The sequence below is a fragment of the Lotus japonicus genome, chromosome 4, assembly GCF_012489685.1.
Source record: "Lotus japonicus ecotype B-129 chromosome 4, LjGifu_v1.2".
NCBI classification, from domain to species: domain Eukaryota; kingdom Viridiplantae; phylum Streptophyta; class Magnoliopsida; order Fabales; family Fabaceae; genus Lotus; species Lotus japonicus.
This window is the reverse complement of record NC_080044.1, coordinates 28493055-28514698: the sequence shown is the minus strand read 5'-3', so window position 1 is coordinate 28514698 and position 21644 is coordinate 28493055. Positions and strand designations below refer to the sequence as shown.

The 21644-nt window shown below is 41.4% G+C and overlaps 1 protein-coding gene across 2 annotated transcripts; it reads right to left on the bottom strand.

Annotated features, from left to right (window-relative positions):
* Positions 1-863: 863 nt before the first annotated feature.
* Positions 864-20909, bottom strand: LOC130710395 (8-amino-7-oxononanoate synthase-like). 2 transcript variants are annotated; one of them, XM_057559643.1, is made up of 10 exons: positions 20806-20909; positions 20575-20682; positions 14378-14616; positions 14237-14278; positions 13777-13864; positions 13347-13480; positions 13100-13188; positions 1763-1913; positions 1405-1473; positions 864-1088 (listed from the first exon to the last, which is right to left on the bottom strand). In XM_057559643.1, the coding sequence occupies exons 2-10, from the start codon at positions 20662-20664 to the stop codon at positions 962-964; spliced, it is 1029 nt and encodes a 342-aa protein (XP_057415626.1). In that variant the 5' UTR covers positions 20665-20682; positions 20806-20909; the 3' UTR covers positions 864-961. The 2 variants fall into 2 exon arrangements, 1 of the variants encoding a protein (XP_057415626.1); XR_009010361.1 differs by lacking the exons at positions 864-1088; positions 1405-1473; positions 13100-13188; ... (4 more) ...; positions 20575-20682; positions 20806-20909 and adding an exon at positions 9031-11956 and having other exon boundaries at positions 1777-1913.
* Positions 20910-21644: the final 735 nt, after the last annotated feature.

The window sequence follows — 21644 nt, the reverse complement described above, 5'->3', positions numbered from 1 at the left end:
TTCAGAAATGTTTATCTCCATCCTCTCTTTTCAAAGTGATGCCAATTGCCATCCACCTCCACAGTGTGTTAGGAGAAGAGAGTTAATACAAACAAAAGTTACATTTTGAGAAAATCGTGTACCATCTCCATATAACTCTTTAAATGGAAGTTAATGTCTTCTTCCAGCAAGTTAAAGTTAATGGAGCAACTATGAATGCTTACTTACTCAAATACACTCCAATTGTGTTCACATCCAGACACACTACATGTCAAGCTCAAGATCTTGATAGCCAAACTGTTACATATTTGGTGTTGACAACTCATACATTCTCCACCATTAAGCTACAAAGGAGAAGTACAAAGAAATGTTAATATGTTATATGCTATTGCAATAACATATGTAACTAATTTCAATTATGCTCACTTGGTGCAATCGTGCTCTTTTGTTCAATGGAAAATTTGTTTCCAAACTTGCCAAAAGCTTCTACGAAAACAATTTTTTTGCTAACTTTCCTCATCGTCTATTTTATTCAAGGATTGAATTAAGTTTCAATACTAAATAAGTGATATCCACCAACTATTTACGTAGATAATTCAAAAGATTTGCAACTCAATTCACTCAATCAACTGGGTTAGCGTAATAATTCAACTGGTTCAAAATTTCATCCCTTAAGCTAAGCAAGTGGTTGGGGTTCGATTCCTAAATCTTGTGAATAGAAAGAAAAGAAACTCCTTGGCGTAGTGGTTAGGAGCTGACCCTGGGGCGATGAGGTAGTCTCACGATTACCGGATGTGAAAATACCTTGGCCAAGACAAAAAAACTCAATTCACCCCTCTTAAGTTTGAGGCTACTTACAATGAGGGAAAAACAGCCACTAAAAATGGAATCTGAACCGCTGATAAAGCTACTGTGTACTTATTTCCGGTTATAGGCAATCAAAATCACATTGGTGCAATTCATGTTGAAAGAATATCAAAAGCTACAATCTTGCATAGCCATTGCTGCTATATATGCGGGTGTCCTGAAAATTTATGCAACGGGAGAGTGCAGCTACGAGATTTTCCAAATCTGGCCTTGTATGAACTGCGCTTAGGGCCACTCGCAGCCTAAATAGACATTATGAGAAATAAGAAATGTACACATGGAAACAATATAATCAAATAAAGCTGACTGAACAACACTGAGAATAAGTTCTATTTAACTCTTATATTGTGGATTAGAATCCTTCCATGTCACACGACAATGTCAAGTGAAACATTGTATCTATCCTTCTCCTTATAAATATTTCAAAGGTATCACTTATTTAATACATATGAAAAGAGAGATAGACATCAAATTTTAATATGAGAATGTGATGTGAAGTTTATGCGTGAGAGGATCCTGATCCGTCATGTTAAATTCAAGTAAATAAAGGATACTAACCTGCAAGAGTTAGTAGGCACAGTTGGTGGTCTGATTGCAGTCACGTGGAAGCCAGATTGCAATAAAAACCTGCTCATGACAGACTAAAAATGCTTAGTGTTTCAAAGCCTGCAAACTCAACTTCTGATGCCCAGTTTGATTAGATTCTAGTCTATGGGAGTTCTTCACCTAAAATAAATATTTGGTTCCTATTTCTGATGCCCAGTTTGATTAGAAATAGTACTTCTAATTTTATAGGTCCCTATGGAGAAGTTAAATGAGGAAGAACTTGAAAAATCAAGGCATAAAAATTAATTTTAATTAGGAGGAAAGCTATTATCAGATAAGAAAGAAAAGGAGGGGAGTGGTGGGAATTTACCGGCTTGCTTGCAGTGCTTTGTCTTCACTGCCTACTATTAGAGATATGATGGGACTTGTAACAGGGATTCCTGTAAGTAAATGAAAGTCTTTCACACGGTTCCATATAGCCTTTCTACGCCATGTCTCATGTTTTGCTACTCCAACAGCAGCTGGAAAATCGCATTTTTAACAAATGAGTAATTCCTACAAGATTTAGGGAGCTAAAGCAAAAGCAAAAGAAATGATAATATATATTTTGAATCTCTTAACAAACATTCCATGAAAGGTAGAATAACAACAATATAATCATCGGTGTACGGAACACTTCTTCATTTATATCAGATAAAAATCACCAACTCTTATCTAAATGACTCTTGTATTTACAAATATGTATATTTGGATCAATTGCGGCATAAGAATTCAGGTGGTTCCAATTTAACACTTTCCCTGTTAAAATTACATGGCCGAGCAACATTTTTAATGCAATGGTCAAGTTACACTGGATTATAAGAAGATGATGTTACTGTCAAACAACCAATTACCCCAAAAGCTTAAGCTCTTGGGTAAGGGCCACATGAATGGTTTTATATTATTATCTCTCACACGCCCCCTCACGCAAGAGTTAATTTGAGCTTGAAGCGTGATAACACTGGTAAGAAATCGAAGAAGATGAACAGAGAAATTGATCCTATACTCAGAATCAAGGTGATTCTGAACCAGAGACAATGATTGTATTTTTGATTTGGGGAAAAACACTGTGACTAGGGTTACAAATTGATCCCAACGATCAACCTCTGGTTCCTCAACCAGTTCCCGATACTCTAGTTCTACAATGAATAACTTCCCAAGGAAGCTAGAGCTATTTATAGTCTAACATATATTCCTAATTGCCAGCAAATAACTCTAACTGCCACCTAACAACTTATTACAAAGAGATCCCTGTATTATTCACTTTACACATTTCTAGTCTTTTTTCTCACATACACATGTTTAATAGCAGGTTTAGACCTATCAATACCCCCCCTAAAAGTTTGACCTTGTCCTCAAGGGGAAACAGAGGAAACCTGTCTTGGATCACAGCTGCCAATTCCCAAGTGTTGTCACAAATTGGGAGGTTCTCCCACTTTATGAGAACTTCTACATTACCCTGAACATCTTCTCTGTGAGCAATCACATCTTCAGGAATATCCTCCAACTCAAGTTCTTCATTCAACACGGGAGGGAGAGGTTGTGGCTGCTGATTGGGTTTTAAAGCCTTTTTAAGTAATGACACATGAAAAACTGGATGAATCTTAGAATGAGGAGGTAACTCTAACTCATAAGCAACTGGTCCCACCTTCTTAATGACCTGGTAAGGCCCATAAAACCTAGGAGCTAGTTTGGCACAGGGTCTGTTGGCAAGTGATTTCAGCTTGTATGGTTGTAGCTTGAGGTACACCCAATCTCCTACTTGGAAGTCAACCTGCCTTCTATGTTTATCAGCTTGTACTTTCATCTGCTGCTGGGCCTGAAGCAAATTCTGCCTAAGTTCTCCCAAAAGAGAGTCCCTTTGCTGAAACATTTGGTTGACTTCTTCAACCCTTGATGGAATGGCCCCAGCCTTCAGCAAAATAGGTGGATCTCTGCCATACAATGCCTTGAAAGGAGTCATCCCTGTGGAGATATTGAAGTTGGAATTGAACCAGAACTCAGCCCAAGGTAGGCACTCAAGCCAATGTTTAGGCTTAGGTCCCACAAAGCATCTGAGGTAGGTCTCTAGGCATCTATTAGTGACCTCTGTCTGGCCGTCGGTTTGGGGATGGTAAGAGGTACTGAACTTAAGGTGAGTGCCAGCCATTTTGAACAATTCCTTCCAAAAATGACTCAAAAACAAAGGATCTCTATCAGAGATTATTGTAGAAGGAAAACCATGTAGTTTAACCACCTCCTTGATAAAAACCACAGCCACGTCCTTGGCTGAAAAAGGATGGCCTAGAGCATAGAAATGTGCAAATTTAGTAAGGCGATCCACCACTACCATCACTATGTCTTTTCCCTTCACTTTAGGTAAGCCTCCCACAAAGTCCATTGAGACATCCATCCACACTTGAGTAGGAATAGGTAGAGGTTGAAGCAACCCCCCTGGAGCTAAAGTAGAATACTTGCTCCTTTGGCAAATTTCACAATCTTCCACAAATTTTTTATATCAGCCTTCATGCCTTCCCAATAAAGGAAGCTGGCTATCTTCTTATAGGTCCTGAAATGCCCTGAATGGCCTCCCATTGGAGTGTCATGGCACTCTGAAATAATCACTGGAATTCTATTGGACAACTTAGAAAGGACCAACCTGTTCTTATAGTATAACAGTCCCTTCTTGAGTTCAAACCCAGGGTGAGATGAAGGAGAAATTAATAAATCTTGGAGGACTTTAACCATCTTAGGATCCTGGTGCAGTTCTGAATTCCAAGTGTCTTTCTCCTCTGAAGCGAGTATGGAAATAGCTGAGTACATCATCTTCCTGGAGAGGGCATCAACCACAGAATTTTCCTTCCCTGGTTTGTATTGGATCTCAAAATCCATTCCTACTAACTTGACAGCCCACCTGAACTACTCATCAAAAAATAGCCTCTGATCTGACAGAAATTTCAAGCTTTTTTGGTCTGTTCTAATGACAAAATGTCCCCCATCAAATAATGCCTCCACTTCTGGATGGCCTGAACTAGAGCCATCAATTCTCTCTCCTACACAGATTTTTGCTGGGCTCGAGGAGAGAGGCCCTTACTCCAAAAGGCTAATGGTTTGCCCTCTTGCATGAGAACAGCCCCTAGGCCTTTGCTGGAAGCATCAGTTTCCACCACAAATTGCTTGGAAAAATCGGGGACTGCCAATATAGGAAGGTTAATCATAGTTGATTTCAACCTTTCAAAAGCTTCAGTGGCAGATTCATGCCAAATAAAACTATCCTTCTTCAGAAGATCAGTAAGGGGTTTGGCGACCTTCCCATAATCTCTAACAAATCGCCTATAATATCCTGTTAGCCCTAGGAAACCCCTGAGTCCCTTAATGTCCTTAGGAACTAGCCAATCCTTCATAGCCTCAATCTTAGTGTGATCTGCAGCCACTCCTTCACCTGAGATAATATATCCTAAGTACTCTAAATTGGGTTGTCCAAAGCTGCATTTTTTTCTGTTAGCTTTGAGAGAGTGGTTATCTAAAAGGCACAAGACTTGTTGAAGGTGGATCAATGGCTGGTCAAGTCAGAACTATAGACCAAAATGTCATCAAAGAAAACCAATGCAAACTTTCTCAGATAAGGTTTGAGAACCTCATTCATTAGTGCCTGGAATGTAGATGGTGCATTAGTGAGGCCAAATGGCATCACTAAGAACTCATAGTGTCCCTCATGAGTTCTAAAAGCTGTCTTTTCAATGTCCCCTTCTTTCATTCGAATCTGGTGATATCCAGATTTCAAATCCAGCTTAGAGAATACCTAAGCACCCCCAAGTTCATCCAATAGCTCCTCAATTATGGGAATAGGAAATTTGTTAGGTATAGTGATCTTATTGAGAGCCCGGTAGTCCACACAAAATCTCCATCCCCCATCCTTCTTCTTAACTAGGATAATTGGGCTGGAATATGGACGTATACTTGGTCTGATCACCCCAGCTTCAAGCATTTCAGAAACTAACTTTTCAATCTCAGCTTTTTGATAATAAGGGCATTTATAGGGCCTCAAGTTAGGAATCTCAGCTCCCTTTTTGAGGTGGATGGCATGATCATGCCTTCTCCTAAGTGGAAGCCCTTGTGGATCTTGGAAAACTGTATTAAATTCCTCTAGCAATTCAATCAACTGAGCTGGAATTTCCTCCTTAGGTTTCTGTTTTTGATCCCCTGTATCACAATGCATCAGAATTCCTTCTCCTTCCTTAAGCAGAACTTGCATAAGAGCACCAAAAGACAACTCTGTCTTGGTTAGAGAGGGATCCCCTATTAGTGTGATCTTTTCCTTCCCATGCTTCAAAGTTAGTTGCATATTTCCAAAGTCAGCCTTGACCTTACCCAAACTAGCTAACCAATCAAGTCCCAAGACCACATCAACTCCACTGAGTCCAAACAAATAGAAATCCTGGATCACCTCTAAAGCTTGCACCATGTGCTTCAGCTGGGGACATTTTCCTCTGCCCTTAACCTTGTGACCATCTCCAACTTCAACAGTATAAGGCAGTGTATGAACTACCCCTAGCTGCAAATCTTCCACTAGCTTCTTAGATATGAAATTGTGAGAAGCTGATAAACTCAAGAGAAAACTGGGAAGAATTGTATTGGAAACTCTCTCTGAATCCAAGAAGATACAGAGGAAACTCACAATCTTACAGAGAAAACCACTGGTTATTCGAGAGACCAGACTCTCCACTATTCCTAACAACCCAAAAGTGATTCTAACTACCCTGCTAACTAACCTTTATAGTAGGTAGTTGTCAGTTACAGAGTGCTAACAGAATAACAGAATCCTAACCTCCCCTTAGATCAGTTGGAGTCAGTTACAGGGTTATTATTCCCTGCTACTCTCCTCTTCCTCCTAACATAGACCTTCCTAATTAAAGGTCTATACTTATCAATACCCTCCCTATGAATTTTACCTTGTCCTCAAGGTGGAAATCAATCAAGAAAGACTTCCTGAATTATGGCAGCCAATTCCCATCTAGTTTCACAAGCTGGTAAGTTTTCCCACTGAATCAACACCTCAACTTGGCCTGCAGCATCCTCTCGCATGTCCAGGACAGCCTCCGGGACAGCTAAGAGCTGTTGTTCCTCAGATAGTGTCTCAGGAAGTGGTTGAGGTACAAACCCTTGGCCAACAACCTTCTTAAGCAAAGAAGAATGAAAAACAGGATGGATCTTACTATGTTGTGGCAAATCCAACCTGTAAGCTACCTTGCCTATCCTCTCCAGAATCTGATAAGGCCTATAAAAGCGAGGACTAAGCTTCTTATTCACCCGACGAGCCAAGGATTTCCTCCTGTAGGGCTGCAACTTCAAAAACACCTGATCTCCAACCTCAAAAACCACCTCCCTTCGATGCTTGTTAGCTGCTTGGCGCATGAGATCCTGGGATTTCAGCAAATTTGCCCGCAGATCCGCCAACAACTCATCCATGGCAATGGTAAGTTGGTGGACTTCCTCCAAGTTAGAAGGGATAGCAGAACCCTGCAAAATAGAAGGGGGATCTTGCCCATACAAAGCCTTGTAAGGGGTCATCTTACTGGAGACATTGTAATTTGTATTGAACCAATATTCAGCCCAGGACAAACAAGAAACCCATTGCTTAGGCCTGGAACCTGTCAAACACCTCAAATATGCCTGGAGACACCTATAACCTCTGTTTGCCCATCAGATTGTGGGTGGTATGCAAAGCTATACTTCAGCTGAGTCCTTGCAGCTTTGAACAAAGCCTTCAAAAAGTTACTAAGGAAAATAAAGTCCCTATCCGAGACTATAGAACCAGGGAAACCATGCAATCAGACTATCTCTTGCATGAAAACAGCAACTACATCACTGGCAGAATAGGGGTGGCTCAAGGGAATGAAGTGTGCATACTTGGTCAACCGATCGACCACCACAAAAATAGTATCCTTCCCCTTAGATTTAGGCAGCCCCCCCAAAAAATCCATTGAAATATCTGCCCAAACCTGAGAAGGGACAGGTAGAGGTTGCAATAATCCAGACGGGGACAAAGTGTCATACTTGTTCTGCTGGCAAACCTCACAAGCAGCCACAAAATTCCGGATATCTTGTCTCATTCCTTCCCAATAAACCACTGCTGCTAGTCTCTTATAAGTTCTAAAGAACCCTGAGTGACCCCCCACCAAGGAAGAATGAAATTCCCTTAGTAGAATTGGTATTCTAGCTGAGAGCTTAGGAAGCACCAACTTTTGTTTGTAATACAGCTTCTGATTGAGAAGTTGAAAACCTTCATGAGAGTTAGGGTCAAGCAACAAGTCCTGTATAATAGACAGCAACTTAGGATCCCTTTGCACCTCCTCTTGCCATTACTCTAGGTCCTGGATATGCACTACTGAAATAGCTGAATAAGAAGCCCTTCTAGACAAAGCATCGGCAACTGAGTTATCCTTGCCAGGCCTATATTGGACCTCAAAATCATAACCAAATAATTTGGACACCCATTTGAACTGCTCCTCAGCCCATAACCGTTAGTCAGTGAGGAATTTAAGGCTCTTTTGGTCTGTTCTGATGATGAAATGACTGCCCAAGAGGTAGTGTCGCCACTTCTGTACAGCCCTTACCACAGCCATCAATTCTCACTCATAAACAGATTTTCTTTGGCCTTGGTCTGACAAAGTGGAGCTCCAAAATGCCAAAGGCCCGCCCTCTTGTAGAAGGACTGCCCCTAGACCTGTACCGAAAGCATCAGTCTCAATAACAAAGGTCTTTGAAAAATCAGGGACTGCTAAAGCTGGCAGGTCAGTCATGGCATGTTTCATCTGATCAAAAGCTAACTGTGCCTCCTTACTCCACAAAAAACCATTCTTCTTGAGCAGCAAAGTCAAGGGTCTAGCAATTTTCCCATAGCCTCTCACAAATCTTCTATAGTAACCGGTGAGACCCAAAAACCCCCCTCAATCCCTTGACATCTTTTGGTATAGGCCATTACCACATAGCCTCAAGCTTCTTAGGATCCGCCGCCACTGCCCCTTAAGAAATAATATGACCCAAGTATTCCAATTTCTCTTGGCCAAACAAGCACTTTTTCTGATTCAATTTCAACCCATTCTGGAAAAGCAGCTCAAAGACTTGTCCCAAATGAATGATGTGGTCTTCCATAGACAAACTATAGACCAAGATATCATAAAAAAAACCAAAACAAATTTCCTAAGAAAAGGTTTTAAAACCTCATTCATCAAGGCTTGGAAAGTGGATGGAGCATTAGTGAGCCCAAAAGGCATCACTAAAAACTCATAGTGGCCCTCATGGGTCCAAAAAGTTGTCTTCTCTATGTCACAAGCCCTCATTCGAATTTGATGGTACCCCGATTTAAGGTCTAGCTTAGAAAAAACCTTACCCTCCCCCAATTCATCTAGTAACTCATCAATAATGGGAATGAGAAATTTATTAGGAATGGTAATCTTATTCAAAGCCCGGTAATCAATGCAAAATCGCCAACTCCCATCTTTTTTCTTGACTAAAATAACTGGACTAGAAAATGGGCTAATGCTAGGCCTAATAATTCCAGCAACTAGCATTTCCTTGACTAATTTCTCTATTTTAGACTTTTGGTAGTGGGGGTACCTGTATGGTCGAATATTTGGTATGGAAGCTCCCTCTTGCAAGTGAATAGCATGATCTTGCACTCTACTGGGGGGTAAGTCCTGTATGGCAGTGAATAACTCGTTGTAACCCTTCATCAACCCCTGCAACTGCACTGGAACAGCCACTGACTCCTCTGGAACTTCAGCCAGCTACTGAAACTCCACCCAAAACCCCTCAGCTTGTTGTAGAGTCTTGACCAAGGAAGATAAAGAAGCAGTTTTCCTAATGAGTCCAGGTTCACCCTTCAGCAACATCTTCTTGCTCCCTACTTTAAACCTCAAAGTTAACTCCTCAAAATTGGCCTTTATGTTCCCCAAACTTGCCAACCATTCTAGTCCTAGAACCACATCCACACCCCCCAAATTAAAGAGGAAAAGCTCCTGTGTAATTGGAATGCCCTGAATGCTTAGCTGTACATCTGTGTACTTGCTTTGGCATTTCACCTTATGCCCATCACCAACCTCCACCATGTAGGGAGGAGTTTCTGCCACTGGTAATTGCAAAGAATTGACCAAATTCTGTGAAATAAAATTGTGTGTAGCACCACAATCCACCAAAACAATGACTTTATGTTGCCCCAACTCTCCCCAAACCTTCAAAGACCTTCTAGAAGTAAAACCAGCTATGCTCTTGAGAGATAACTGGAACAGCTGTGGCTCAACTTGGTCTGTATCTGATTCAAGATTTTCCTCCTGTTCTGGATCTGTAACCTCCTCTTCTCCCAACAACATCACCCGTAGCTGCTTGTTCTTGCAAACATGGTTTGAGCCAAACTTTTCCTCACACCTGAAACACTCCCCTTTCCTAATCTTCTCTTGCATCTCTGCCTCAGATAACGTACGAAAACCAGTAGGTCTCAACCTTGGTAAACCTTTGTCCCCTGAACCAGTCCCAACTGCTGGTGCTGGATTGCTCACTGCCGCTGTTGAATTTGTAGGTCGCAACGGGTTCCTCTGCCCTGTGTCCATCACCACCGATCTAGACGGAGGAAAACTCCGAAAATTAGAGCCCGTTCTTCCCCCCAACCACCAGTACCCGCTCTCTGAACTGCACTGTTCTTCTGCTCCACCATTAACGCTTTCTTGACCAACTCTGTCAGAGTCTTTGGTTCATAAAGCTTCACCTCTGCCGCTAATTCCTCCTTCAATCCGTTGAGGAAAACCTCTCTCGGGTGATCTTCTTCCACACCTTTCATCATTCCAGCAAATCTTTCGAATTGCTCCACGAATTCCGCGACGCTGCCACCCTGTTTCAGCGCTAGCAACGCTGCAAACGGACTCTGCGAAACCGAGGACCGAAACCTCTCCAAGATCGCACGTTTGAATTTCTCCCAAGACGCTTGCAGGTGACAAGGTTCCCACCATTGAAACCAGCTTAACGCTCTTCCATCCAAAGCTACCACCACCACTTGTAGCTTCTCTTCCTCCATCGCTCACTTGATGCGAAAATACCTTTCCAGTTTGTTGACCCAGCCAAACGCATCTTCACTTCCATCATAGACTGGAATTTCCATCTTGCGCCAGCGATTCGCACCTTGCGCCGTCGTCTCCGCGTCTTGCACCGTTGTCGTCTCCGGCGTCGCTTGCGTCGCCTCCTCCTCCTCACGGTTGCACGACAACCCTTCCAATCGCGCCTCCACTTGCCTCAATTGTTCTTCATCTCCTGCTCGGTTTGCATCGCGATTCCTTCGATCTTCCTCGCGGTTCCGATCCAGAACCTCCAAGATCCGCTCCATGTTGCGCTCCACATTCTCGATTCTTGCCTCCATTCTGCTCTTGACCATAGAAATTCGATACCACAGCTCCTGGATGGAGCTCTGATACCAATGATAAACTCAAGAGAAAACTGGGAAGAATTGTATTGGAAACTCTCTCTGAAACCAAGAAGATACAGAGGAAATTCACAATCTTACAGAGAAAACCACTGGTTATTCGAGAGACCAGACTCTCCACTATTCCTAACAACCCAAAAGTGATTCTAACTACCTTGCTAACTAACCTTTATAGTAGGTAGTTGTCAGTTACAGAGTGCTAACAGAATAACAGAATCCTAACCTCCCCTTAGATCAGTTGGAGTCAGTTACAGGGTTATTATTCCCTGCTACTCCCCTCTTCCTCCTAACATAGACCTTCCTAATTAAAGGTCTATACTTATCAGAAGCCCCACAGTCTATGAGTACGAGGACAATGTGCTTTCCTATCTCCCCTCTCATCTTCCATGACTTAGTGGAGGTGAGACCAGTCATAGAACAAAGAGACATCTGGAGTGAGTTTAGTTCTCCAGAAAGTGCATCCAAAAACTCCACTCCATCTCCTTCTTCCTCATCTTCCATGATGATCATTCTCAATTGTTTGTTTCTGCACTTGTGATCCCTGCTATAAGGTTCATCACATCGGAAGCACAAGTTCTTTTCCCTCTTTTCTCTCATCTCTGCCCCAGTCAAGCGCTTAAATTCACTACCTCTGCTCCTGAGACTTTCAGCCCCTGTCTGATTTCTGGAGGTAATTCCCCCACTTCCCACAGAGGAGCCTTCACTTTTATGATCACTGTTAGAGCTAGCTTGGGGCTCCACAGTTACTACTTTACTATAACTGTTGCTCTTGTAAGAATTAAAGGATCTAGGAAACCCTGGCGCTCCTTTCTTAGTCACTATCAAATTCCTTTGTTCAATAAGCAAAGCCTGCTGAATTACCTCAGCCAATGTACCTAACTCAAACAACCTAACCTCAGCCTTAATTTCATCTTTCAGACCATTAAGGAATATACCTCTAACAAAGTCATGGTCAATTTCCTTCAAAGCCCCAGCATATCTCTCGAATTCCTCTACATACTCATCTACAGTACCTACTTGTTTCAAAGACAGCAACAATTCAAATGGATTTTGTATCATAGAGGGTTGAAAACATCTTACCACAGCTAACTTGAAGCTTTCCCACGAAGGAGAAGGGTTGCAGCGTTCCCACCATTGGAACCAACTGAGTGCCCTTCCTTCAAGAGCCACGAGTGTCGCTTGCATCTTCTCTTCCTCTGAAACCTCCCTCAACGCAAAGTACCTCTCCAATCTCTGAGTCCAACCGAAAGCATCATCCCCTGAGAAGATTGGAATTTCCAGCTTCCTCCACCGATTCTTGATCGGAAGTTGATGGCGAAACTCGCGATCCCTTCCACTATCGCTGGCGTCCTCATCGGAAAGCTCTCGTCTCCGATCTCCGACCCTGGCTTCGAGTGCGGCGATGAGATCCTCAGCCTTCTTCGTACGAGCTTCGTTGAGCTCCAACCTTGCACGCAACTCTTCCCGTTCCTGTCGCAATTCCTCCCTCTCCTGGCTCCAACTGGTTTCGTTTCTGGCCATTCTTCGAGTGTGCACCATTCAGAGTAGCAACGTGCGTGGTTTTCTCAGGCACCAGGATGGTGCTCTGATACCAGTGATAACACTGGTAAGAAATCGAAGAAGATGAACAGAGAAATTGATCCTGTACTCAGAATCAAGGTGATTCTGAACCAGAGACAATGATTGTATTATTGATTTGGGGAAAAACACTGTGACTAGGGTTACAAATTGATCCCAACGATCAACCTCCGGTTCCTCAACCAGTTCCCGATACTCTAGTTCTACAAGGAATAACTTCCCAAGGAAGCTAGAGCTATTTATAGTCTAACACATATTCCTAATTTCCAGCTAATAACTTATTACAAAGAGATACCTGTATTATTCACTTTGCACATTTCTAGTCCTTTTTCTCACATACACATGTTTAATAGCAGGTTTAGACCTATCAAACCGTGTACAATGCACAAGCTCACCTACCATGTGCTGATATTCAACTTTTTATTAGAACAATTGGGGGCAGCAAGGATCGAACTCTAGATCGCTTGGTCATAGAGGCTCCGATATCATGTCAAAAAACCAATTATCCCAAAATCTTAAGCTGTTAGGTTAGAACCACATGAATGGTTTTAATTGTGTGATATAACTTGATGTAGATGAAGGTCTAGGGCAAGCAACAAATACTTGAAAATAGGAACTAGTAACAACACTGGAGCTCACCGTGAGCAGCAGCAGCAACTGGGACTGGTGTAGCAGTTGAAAATATGAATGAACGACCTCTTGACTGTATTAATAGCTTCCAGCTTTTGCTATAATAATTCATAGAATAGTAAAAGTCAATGGTGAACTATTCATGAAATGTAAACGGTGTAGTGCCATTGTTGTGCAGAAACTTAGAAAAGTGTGAAACTAATCTTCCTTACTGTTAAAGTGTTAATTTGAGGAGCAAGTGCACTCAAATGGTTACCTGCATGCTATAAATCCTCCATGGCAGCCAGCAGCTTTACTTAGAGTACCAATGCATATGTCCACATCCTTTTCACAGTTGAACTCCTCAGCAACACCACCGCCATTTTTGCCACAAACAAATGTTCCATGAGCCTGGATATACACATATTACACAGGTTTTATTTTCACAGTTTATAGTTGCACTAGACTTTGCAGTGGAGAGAAGCCATATTTTGATTGTATCAGATAAACATTCAATCAGGAAGACAGTATATGGTAGAGTGAATGGGTGATTCCTTTCTAGGAACATTGATGGTATGATATCACTGTTCTATGAATATTATGTTAAGATCTTCTTAAGTATTCCCTTAATACAAGGATCAGAATAACAACATATAAGAGTCTTTATGAAGAAAAGGACATTTGCTAAAACATATGGGAGGTCTTACATCATCAATGACTAACAAAAAGTCATGCTTCTTGCGAAGTTTTGCAAGCTGAACCATTGGTGCATAGTCTCCATCCATGCTAAACAAACTGCAATAAATAAGATAAACCATAATGCACATGAAAAATTATATCCAAAGAACAAAGTAAATGTCATAGCTGTCAGCAATACAAACAAAAATAACAAGATAGTGTAGCATTGAAATTTGTCATTAAGGAACTTAAAAATATGATTGACTAATTCAAGTCATAACGTATGATTGACTAATTCTTCATAATTCATATACTTTTAAAATTTTTCAACCCAGAGATTGTCTAGAGACAAAAGTAGGAGAAATTTATGCAGTACCCAACATGCAAATAGTGTTTAGGCTATGTGAAAGACTGAAATTCAGGTAACACCAGTTATTTCAAACATTGATCATTTTTCTAGTTCTCTTTTGCTAGAAGCAAATGACTAACCTGTCAGTCACCACAACTTTCCTCCTCATTCTGCATTGAGATCTGTTGAAATCATAGATATCAAAATAATGCTAATATTTGGAGAGACTTACCAGAAGGGAAAACGGGAAGAATATATAAAGTTCAGTAAAAGGTACTTACAAGAGCACATTGAGGTGCGACATGTCACAATGTTTATATATGTACACTTTAACACCTTTTTGCCGCTCAGCAAGACGAAGACCATCAATTATTGACGCATGGTTTAATGCATCAGAAAATACCGCAATTGTTTCATCATCTGAAGGTAATTTATTCCCAGCTAAGAGAGAAGCTATGCTTCCTAATGCTGTCATGAAGGCCATATTAGCAGCAAACCCTGTGGGACAAAGAAGGCAATCCTATAGCATGGATTTTAAACCAAAAATGGGTTAGCAATTCATACAATTAAGGCTTATGATCACATATGGGTCAGTTATTCAATTCGTTATGCAATAGATGAGTCTCAGAAGAATGTAGCCCATAAGTTCCTCACAATTGAAGGAGGGTGGACAGAGAAAAAATAGGTGATTCCAGTGCGATTAATAGCAACCCATAAGTAGATGTGATCATTTTTATTGAAGCAATAATTATAAATAGTGAGGGACATTGACAAAATAATTATGGTTTCCCTAACCCAACCAGCCATAAATGTATTTCAAGCTTTTGCAGAACTCTCTTCCACATCAGCAAGGTATATCACTATGGACACCACTTTTTCTCCATATCCTTGACTAATAATCACTAAGATCAAGGAATGTTCAAACTAGGAGAAAAGACCAATTACAAGTCAAGTATGCATAGACTTGTCAACTGAGTCAATTCAGAGTATTCCATTATAGCAAATATCAGCATATGATTCTTGTATTAGAGTACATTGTATGAATGTGTACAGAGTTACACTTTAGTAGTTGCTGACTGTACTAACAGTCAGCACTAGGGTTGTTATAATGAGCTGGCAATTCAGTTAGGCTATGCGGTTATGCTTAGCTGTCAACTGAGTTAGTTAGATGCTTAGCTGTCAACTGAGTCAGTTAGAGTTTGAGTTTGTTAAGCTTGTTGAACAAGCTATAGAGTTCTATATAAGTTGTAATCAGTCTCTTGTATCATTAGCTTTTCAATCATCAATGATAAACACTTTTTACAATTCTGAGTTTCTCTAACATGGTATCAAGAGCCTTCTACGATCCTTGAGATCCTTTTCTGATTTTTCTTCTCTTCTTCTTCATCATGGCTGATGAAGTTCATGCAGATGATGCTTCTGCAATTCCTATGCCAGTTCCGGTTGCTGTTGCTCAATCACAGTTGAGTTCTTCTACATTGGTTCACAAGCTCACGCTGAAGCTTGATGACTCCAATTTTCTCTCCTGGAAGCAACACGTTGAAGGCATTGTTCGTACACATAGGTTACAGAGTTATCTTGTTCATCCAGAGATTCCACCGCGGTTTCTCAGTGAGCAAGATCGTGAGAATGCAGTCGAGAATCCTGCATATCAGGTTTGGGAGCAGCAGGATTCAGCGTTGTTCACGTGGCTTCTCTCTTCACTCTCGCCTTCTGTGCTTCCAACTGTGGTGAATTGCAAGCAGTCGTGGGAAGTGTGGCAAGCTGTCCTTGATTTCTTCCAGGCTCAGACGATTGCGCAATCAACACAGCTTCGATCTGAATTGCGAACCATTACCAAAGGATCGAAGAGTTCATCTGATTTTCTCAAACGCATCAAGTCGATCGTGAACGCTCTTGTCACGATTGGCGACCCGATCTCGTATCGCGAGCACTTGGAAGCGATCTTTGATGGTTTGCCAGATGATTATAGCTCTCTGATGACGATTGTTTACAATCGCGATCAACCTTGCTCGATCTCGCAGGTTGAAGCGATGATCATCGCGCATGAAGCGCGTTTGGAACGCACGCGTGTGCGTCAGATGCAAGCTTCGTCTCCAGCGGCGTTTCTCGCTCATGCATCTGCGCCACCACCGTCGCCTCAGGTTGCGCCACCACCGGCGACACCTACTGCACCACCTCCGACGACAGTTGCGCCTCCACCGCCGGTGCACTCCGAGGTCAACTACGCTGCTAGTAGCGTTGACTCGTCAGGATCTGATGATCGCAATCGCTCCAGTGACTCACGCGGTTATGGCGGCGATCGTGGTGGCTACAATAACTACGGTGGACGTGGTGGTCGTTCAAATCGTGGTGGACGTGGCGGCGATCGTTCTGTTCAATGTCAGATCTGCCACAAGTATGGCCATGACGCAAGCATCTGTTATCATCGTGGTAGTTCTTCTCCTTCTGCGTCTCCTTCACACAGTGGTGTTCTACCACAGGCTGCCTTAGCCTCACTTCTTGGTTTCAATCCTAATTTTGGCATGCTACCACAGTTTGGTTACTCTCCTTTCAGAGGCATGTCTCAGTTTGGTTCCCCTGCACAGTTTGGAGTTCCGTTTACTGGAGCAGGATTTGGTGCTGGTTTTACCTATCCTTCAAGTGCTATGATGTATCCTACTGCACCTGCCTCTCTTCCCTTTGGCATGTTTCCTCGTGCTTCTGCTCCACATCCTCGAGCACCACAGGCGTTGCTCACAGGACCAACATCTTCTGCTTCTAACCTTGGCACTTGGTTTCCAGACTCAGGAGCAACACATCATGTCACTCATGATGCCTCTGCAGTTTCAGATAGTGTGTCCGTGGCTGGTAGTGATCAAATCCTGATGGGAAATGGTAAAGGTTTGGCTATAAAATCTGTTGGTTCTGCCTCTTTTCCTTCTCCTTATCACACACAAACCACTCTTACTCTTAAAAACTTGTTGTTAGTGCCTGATATAACCAAAAACCTTGTGAGTGTTAGCAAATTTGCACAGGACAATGGAGTTTTCTTTGAGTTTCACCCTTTTCATTGTGTTGTTAAATCACAGGACACTTCTAGAGTTCTTCTTCGTGGCTCACTTGGCAAGGATGGCCTGTACTCCTTTGATGGCATGCACTCTTCCACGTTTCTCAAGAATTCTCTTCCTGTTCAGTTTCCTTCTGTTTTTGCTGTTTCCAAGAATAATTCTGATGTATCAAGTCCTAGTGACTCTGCTTTTAGTATTGTACCTAGCCAAAGTTCTTATGACTTATGGCATAATAGATTAGGGCATCCTCATCATGAGGCTCTGCACAATGCATTGTCAACTTGTAAGATTCCAATTCCTAATAAATCAAAATTTCATATTTGTCATTCTTGTTGTGTTGCTAAGTCTCATCGTTAACCATCCTCATCTTCTACTACTAGTTATTCTACACCCTTGGAATTAATTTTTACTGATCTTTGGGGTCCTGCATCGGTTGAAAGCACTTCTGGTTGTCTTTATTTTCTAACTTGTGTAGATGCCTACTCTAGGTTTACTTGGATATATCCAATTAAGAAAAAGTCAGAAACCAGCTCAGTTTTTCTTCAATTCCAGGCAATGGCTGAGTTAAAATTTGGTACAAAACTGAAATCAGTACAAACTGATGGAGGTACAGAGTTTAAGCCTCTCATTCCTCACTTTGTCAAAACAGGTATAGATCATAGAATTACATGTCCTCACACACACCATCAAAATGGAAGTGTGGAAAGAAAACATCGTCATATAGTGGAAACTGGTTTGTCATTACTAGCTTGTGCTAACATGCCTTCCCAATATTGGGATCATGCTTTCCTTACAGCTGTCTTTCTCATCAATAGGCTTCCAACACCAGTTTTGAGTAATCTCAGCCCTTATCACACACTGTTTAAAGTTCCAGCTGATTACTCTATCTTGAGAGTGTTTGGAAGTGCATGCTATCCTCACTTGAGGCCCTATAATTCTTCCAAGTTAGAGCTCAGGTCTAGAGAGTGTGTGTTCCTTGGTTACTCTTCTTCTCATCAAGGATACAAATGTCTAGATAGTGATGGAAAGATTTATATTTCCAAAGATGTAAAATTCAATGAATTCAGATTTCCTTACACTATATTGTTTCCTTCCTCTGTATCTGACTCTTTTTCTTTGGGAATTTCTTCTTGTATACCACTGGTCCCACATGGTCACACACTGGCTCCTCTCCAAGAGCAGCAACATTCTGCTCCAGTGGTTCCTTCTCCTCAGCCAGGTACACTTGTTTCTGCAGTTGGGTCTACTGCATCTGTTGAGACCATGCCCTCTTTGTAGATTGCTTCAGGTGCTTCTACAGCTGTTCAAGGCACTCCTACTTCCTAAGGGTCCATATTTCAGCAACCAGCAGCTGTTATTTCTCAGGGAAATGTTCATCCCATGCAGACTAGAGCTAAGTCAGGGATTGTGTTACCTAGGCTTCACCCTACATTGCTTCTTACACAAGTTGAACCTACAACAACTAAGCAGGCTTTGAAGGATCCTAAATGGCTTCAGGCTATGCAAGCTGAGTATGATGCTCTCCTTGCTAACAACACATGGACCCTTGTTCCTCTTCCTTCGAATAGAAGGGCAATTGGTTGCAAATGGGTGTTTAGGGTGAAAGAAAATCCAGATGGTTCTGTCAATAGGTATAAAGCTAGGCTAGTGGCCAAGGGGTATGATCAAGTGCATGGTTTTGATTATGCTGAAACCTTCTCACCAGTTGTAAAGCCAGTCACAATCAGGCTTATTCTTTCCTTGGCTGTTACTAAACATTGGCATATTCACCAACTTGATGTGAATAATGCTTTCCTTCATGGTGCCCTTCAAGAAGAAGTTTATATGGTACAACCACCAGGTTTTCAGCAAGAAGATAAGCAGCTGGTTTGCAAGCTTAATAAAGCTTTGTATGGTCTCAAACAAGCTCCAAGGGCTTGGTTTGAGAAATTGAGGGCTGCTTTGATCAGAAATGGTTTCAAACCTAGCTGTTGTGATCCTTCTCTCTTCACTCTCCACACAGCAACAGATTGTGTTTATGTCCTAGTCTATGTTGATGATATAATCATCACTGGGAATTCTCTTTCACTGGTTCAACAAATTGTTACTAAACTTGATTCAGAATTTGCTTTAAAGCAATTGGGCAAGTTGGATTATTTTCTTGGTGTACAAGTCCAACATCTTCAGGATAGATCTCTTCTTTTAACTCAGTCCAAGTATATTGGTGATTTGCTGGAAAGAGCAGATATGGCTGATGCTAAGGGGATCTCAACACCAATGGTTAGTGGTGCAAAACTAAGTAAATTTGGTGCAGATTATTTTGAAAATCCAACTCTTTACCGATCTATAGTTGGGGCATTGCAGTATGCTACCTTGACTAGGCCAGAAATAAGCTACTCAGTTAATAAAGTCTGCCAGTTTCTTAGTCAACCTCTGGAAGAACATTGGAAGGCAGTAAAAAGGATTCTTAGGTATCTCAAAGGGGCTATTCATCATGGTTTACACATTAGGCCCTGTTCTCTATCTTCACTAGTGTCTTTGGAGGCTTTTTGTGATGCTGATTGGGGCTCAGATCCTGATGATAGGAGGTCCACTTCCGGATCTTGTATTTTCTTTGGTCCTAACTTGGTTTCATGGGCTTCCAAGAAACAAACTCTGGTAGCTCGTTCTAGCACTGAGGCAGAGTACAGAAGTCTGGCCAATACGTCTGCAGAATTGCTTTGGATTCAATCCTTACTTCATGAGCTTCATGTTCCATTTTCTACTCCAAGAATTTACTGTGATAATATGGGAGCAGTGGCCTTAACTCATAATCCTGTGTTGCACACCCGCACCAAGCATATGGAACTTGATATCTTCTTTGTCAGGGAAAAAGTTCTCAATAATTCTCTTCATGTGCAGCATGTGCCTTCTATTGATCAGCTTGCTGATATATTCACCAAGGCTCTTTCTCCTACTCGTTTTGAGGCTCTTAGAAACAAACTCAATGTGTGTGAGAAACTGGTTTCCCACCCACCTTGAGTTTGCGGGAGGATATTAGAGTACATTGTATGAATGTGTACAGAGTTACACTTTAGTAGTTGCTGACTGTACTAACAGTCAGCACTAGGGTTGTTATAATGAGCTGGCAATTCAGTTAGGCTATGCGGTTATGCTTAGCTGTCAACTGAGTTAGTTAGATGCTTAGCTGTCAACTGAGTCAGTTAGAGTTTGAGTTTGTTAAGCTTGTTGAACAAGCTATAGAGTTCTATATAAGTTGTAATCAGTCTCTTGTATCATTAGCTTTTCAATCATCAATGATAAACACTTTTTACAATTCTGAGTTTCTCTAACATCTTGATTCTCAAGTTTAATCATAACCATCAATTAAGTATTCTTTAGTCAAGGTACAAAGCAGAGCTAATAACAAAACCAGAACAGTTTAAGGAGTTCTTGAAAGTTGTCTTTACCTCTTTCTTTTTCAAATCTGCCAAGCTTGACTCTAGCAGCCTATGATAATTGGTATATCCACAAATAAGGGCAGAACCCCTTGGTCCCATCCCATGCTCTTGAGCTGCCTGATTTGGAACAATAAAAATAATGGCAATTATCTTCAACTAAGAAAACTGAAGAAACAAGGACTTAAAGCTAAAAACTCAGAAGAAAGTGAACGAAAAACTATTTGAAATTCCCAAACACACCTTTGCAGCAGCCCTTCCAATAGTCGGATGGGAACTCAATCCTAGATAATCATTTCCAGAAAACAAAATTAATTTTTTAAACTTGTCACGAGATGCCCTTGGTTGATCATCACCAGCAACTGGACTATGAATAATGTCATCACCTATACCCAAAAAAAAAGGTGTACATTAACATCTGTAACCAGAACAGAACACAATATATATTCAATACGCTTGAGAAAACAAAGCAATCCCAATTTCTGCAAGTCACAAGAATGAAGTGAGGCAAGGAAAACTTATGCATTTAGATTTGTTTGGAATCAATAATTCCTACAAGTATCTTATAATTCTCTTAACAAGCATAGGATATGTAGTGTAATTATCTTAATGTATCTATTTACATTTTTTCTATTTTTAATGATAATTACACTACATATCTTAAAACTCTTCATATACATACATTAACTTTTAAAACCAAACAGGCTAGAAGAAAAACACTAAACTTAGCAAGGTAACTTTATACCCTTTTTTCGGTCACAGGTAACTTTATACCCTTCATTTACCCTTTAATTAATCCTTAATAAAACACACGTAATTTCAAAGCCGTACCAGAACTTGGGGTGTCATTCATCCATCTACAAAACGTGGACTCACTAATCTCCACTTCAACAGAGGACCTATCCCACTGCTGCATTTCATCAAACACCTCGAGTGCACCTTCACCAACCGCAGATTCCAGAGAATGTGAAGGTGGCTCGCCCTTGCGGAGGCAAATGGGTCTTAGAGACCGAAGGACTTTGAGAGAATTAAGGGTCCCAAGTGCCTCTTCGACCCACATTTCCCAACACCCATGTGGTATT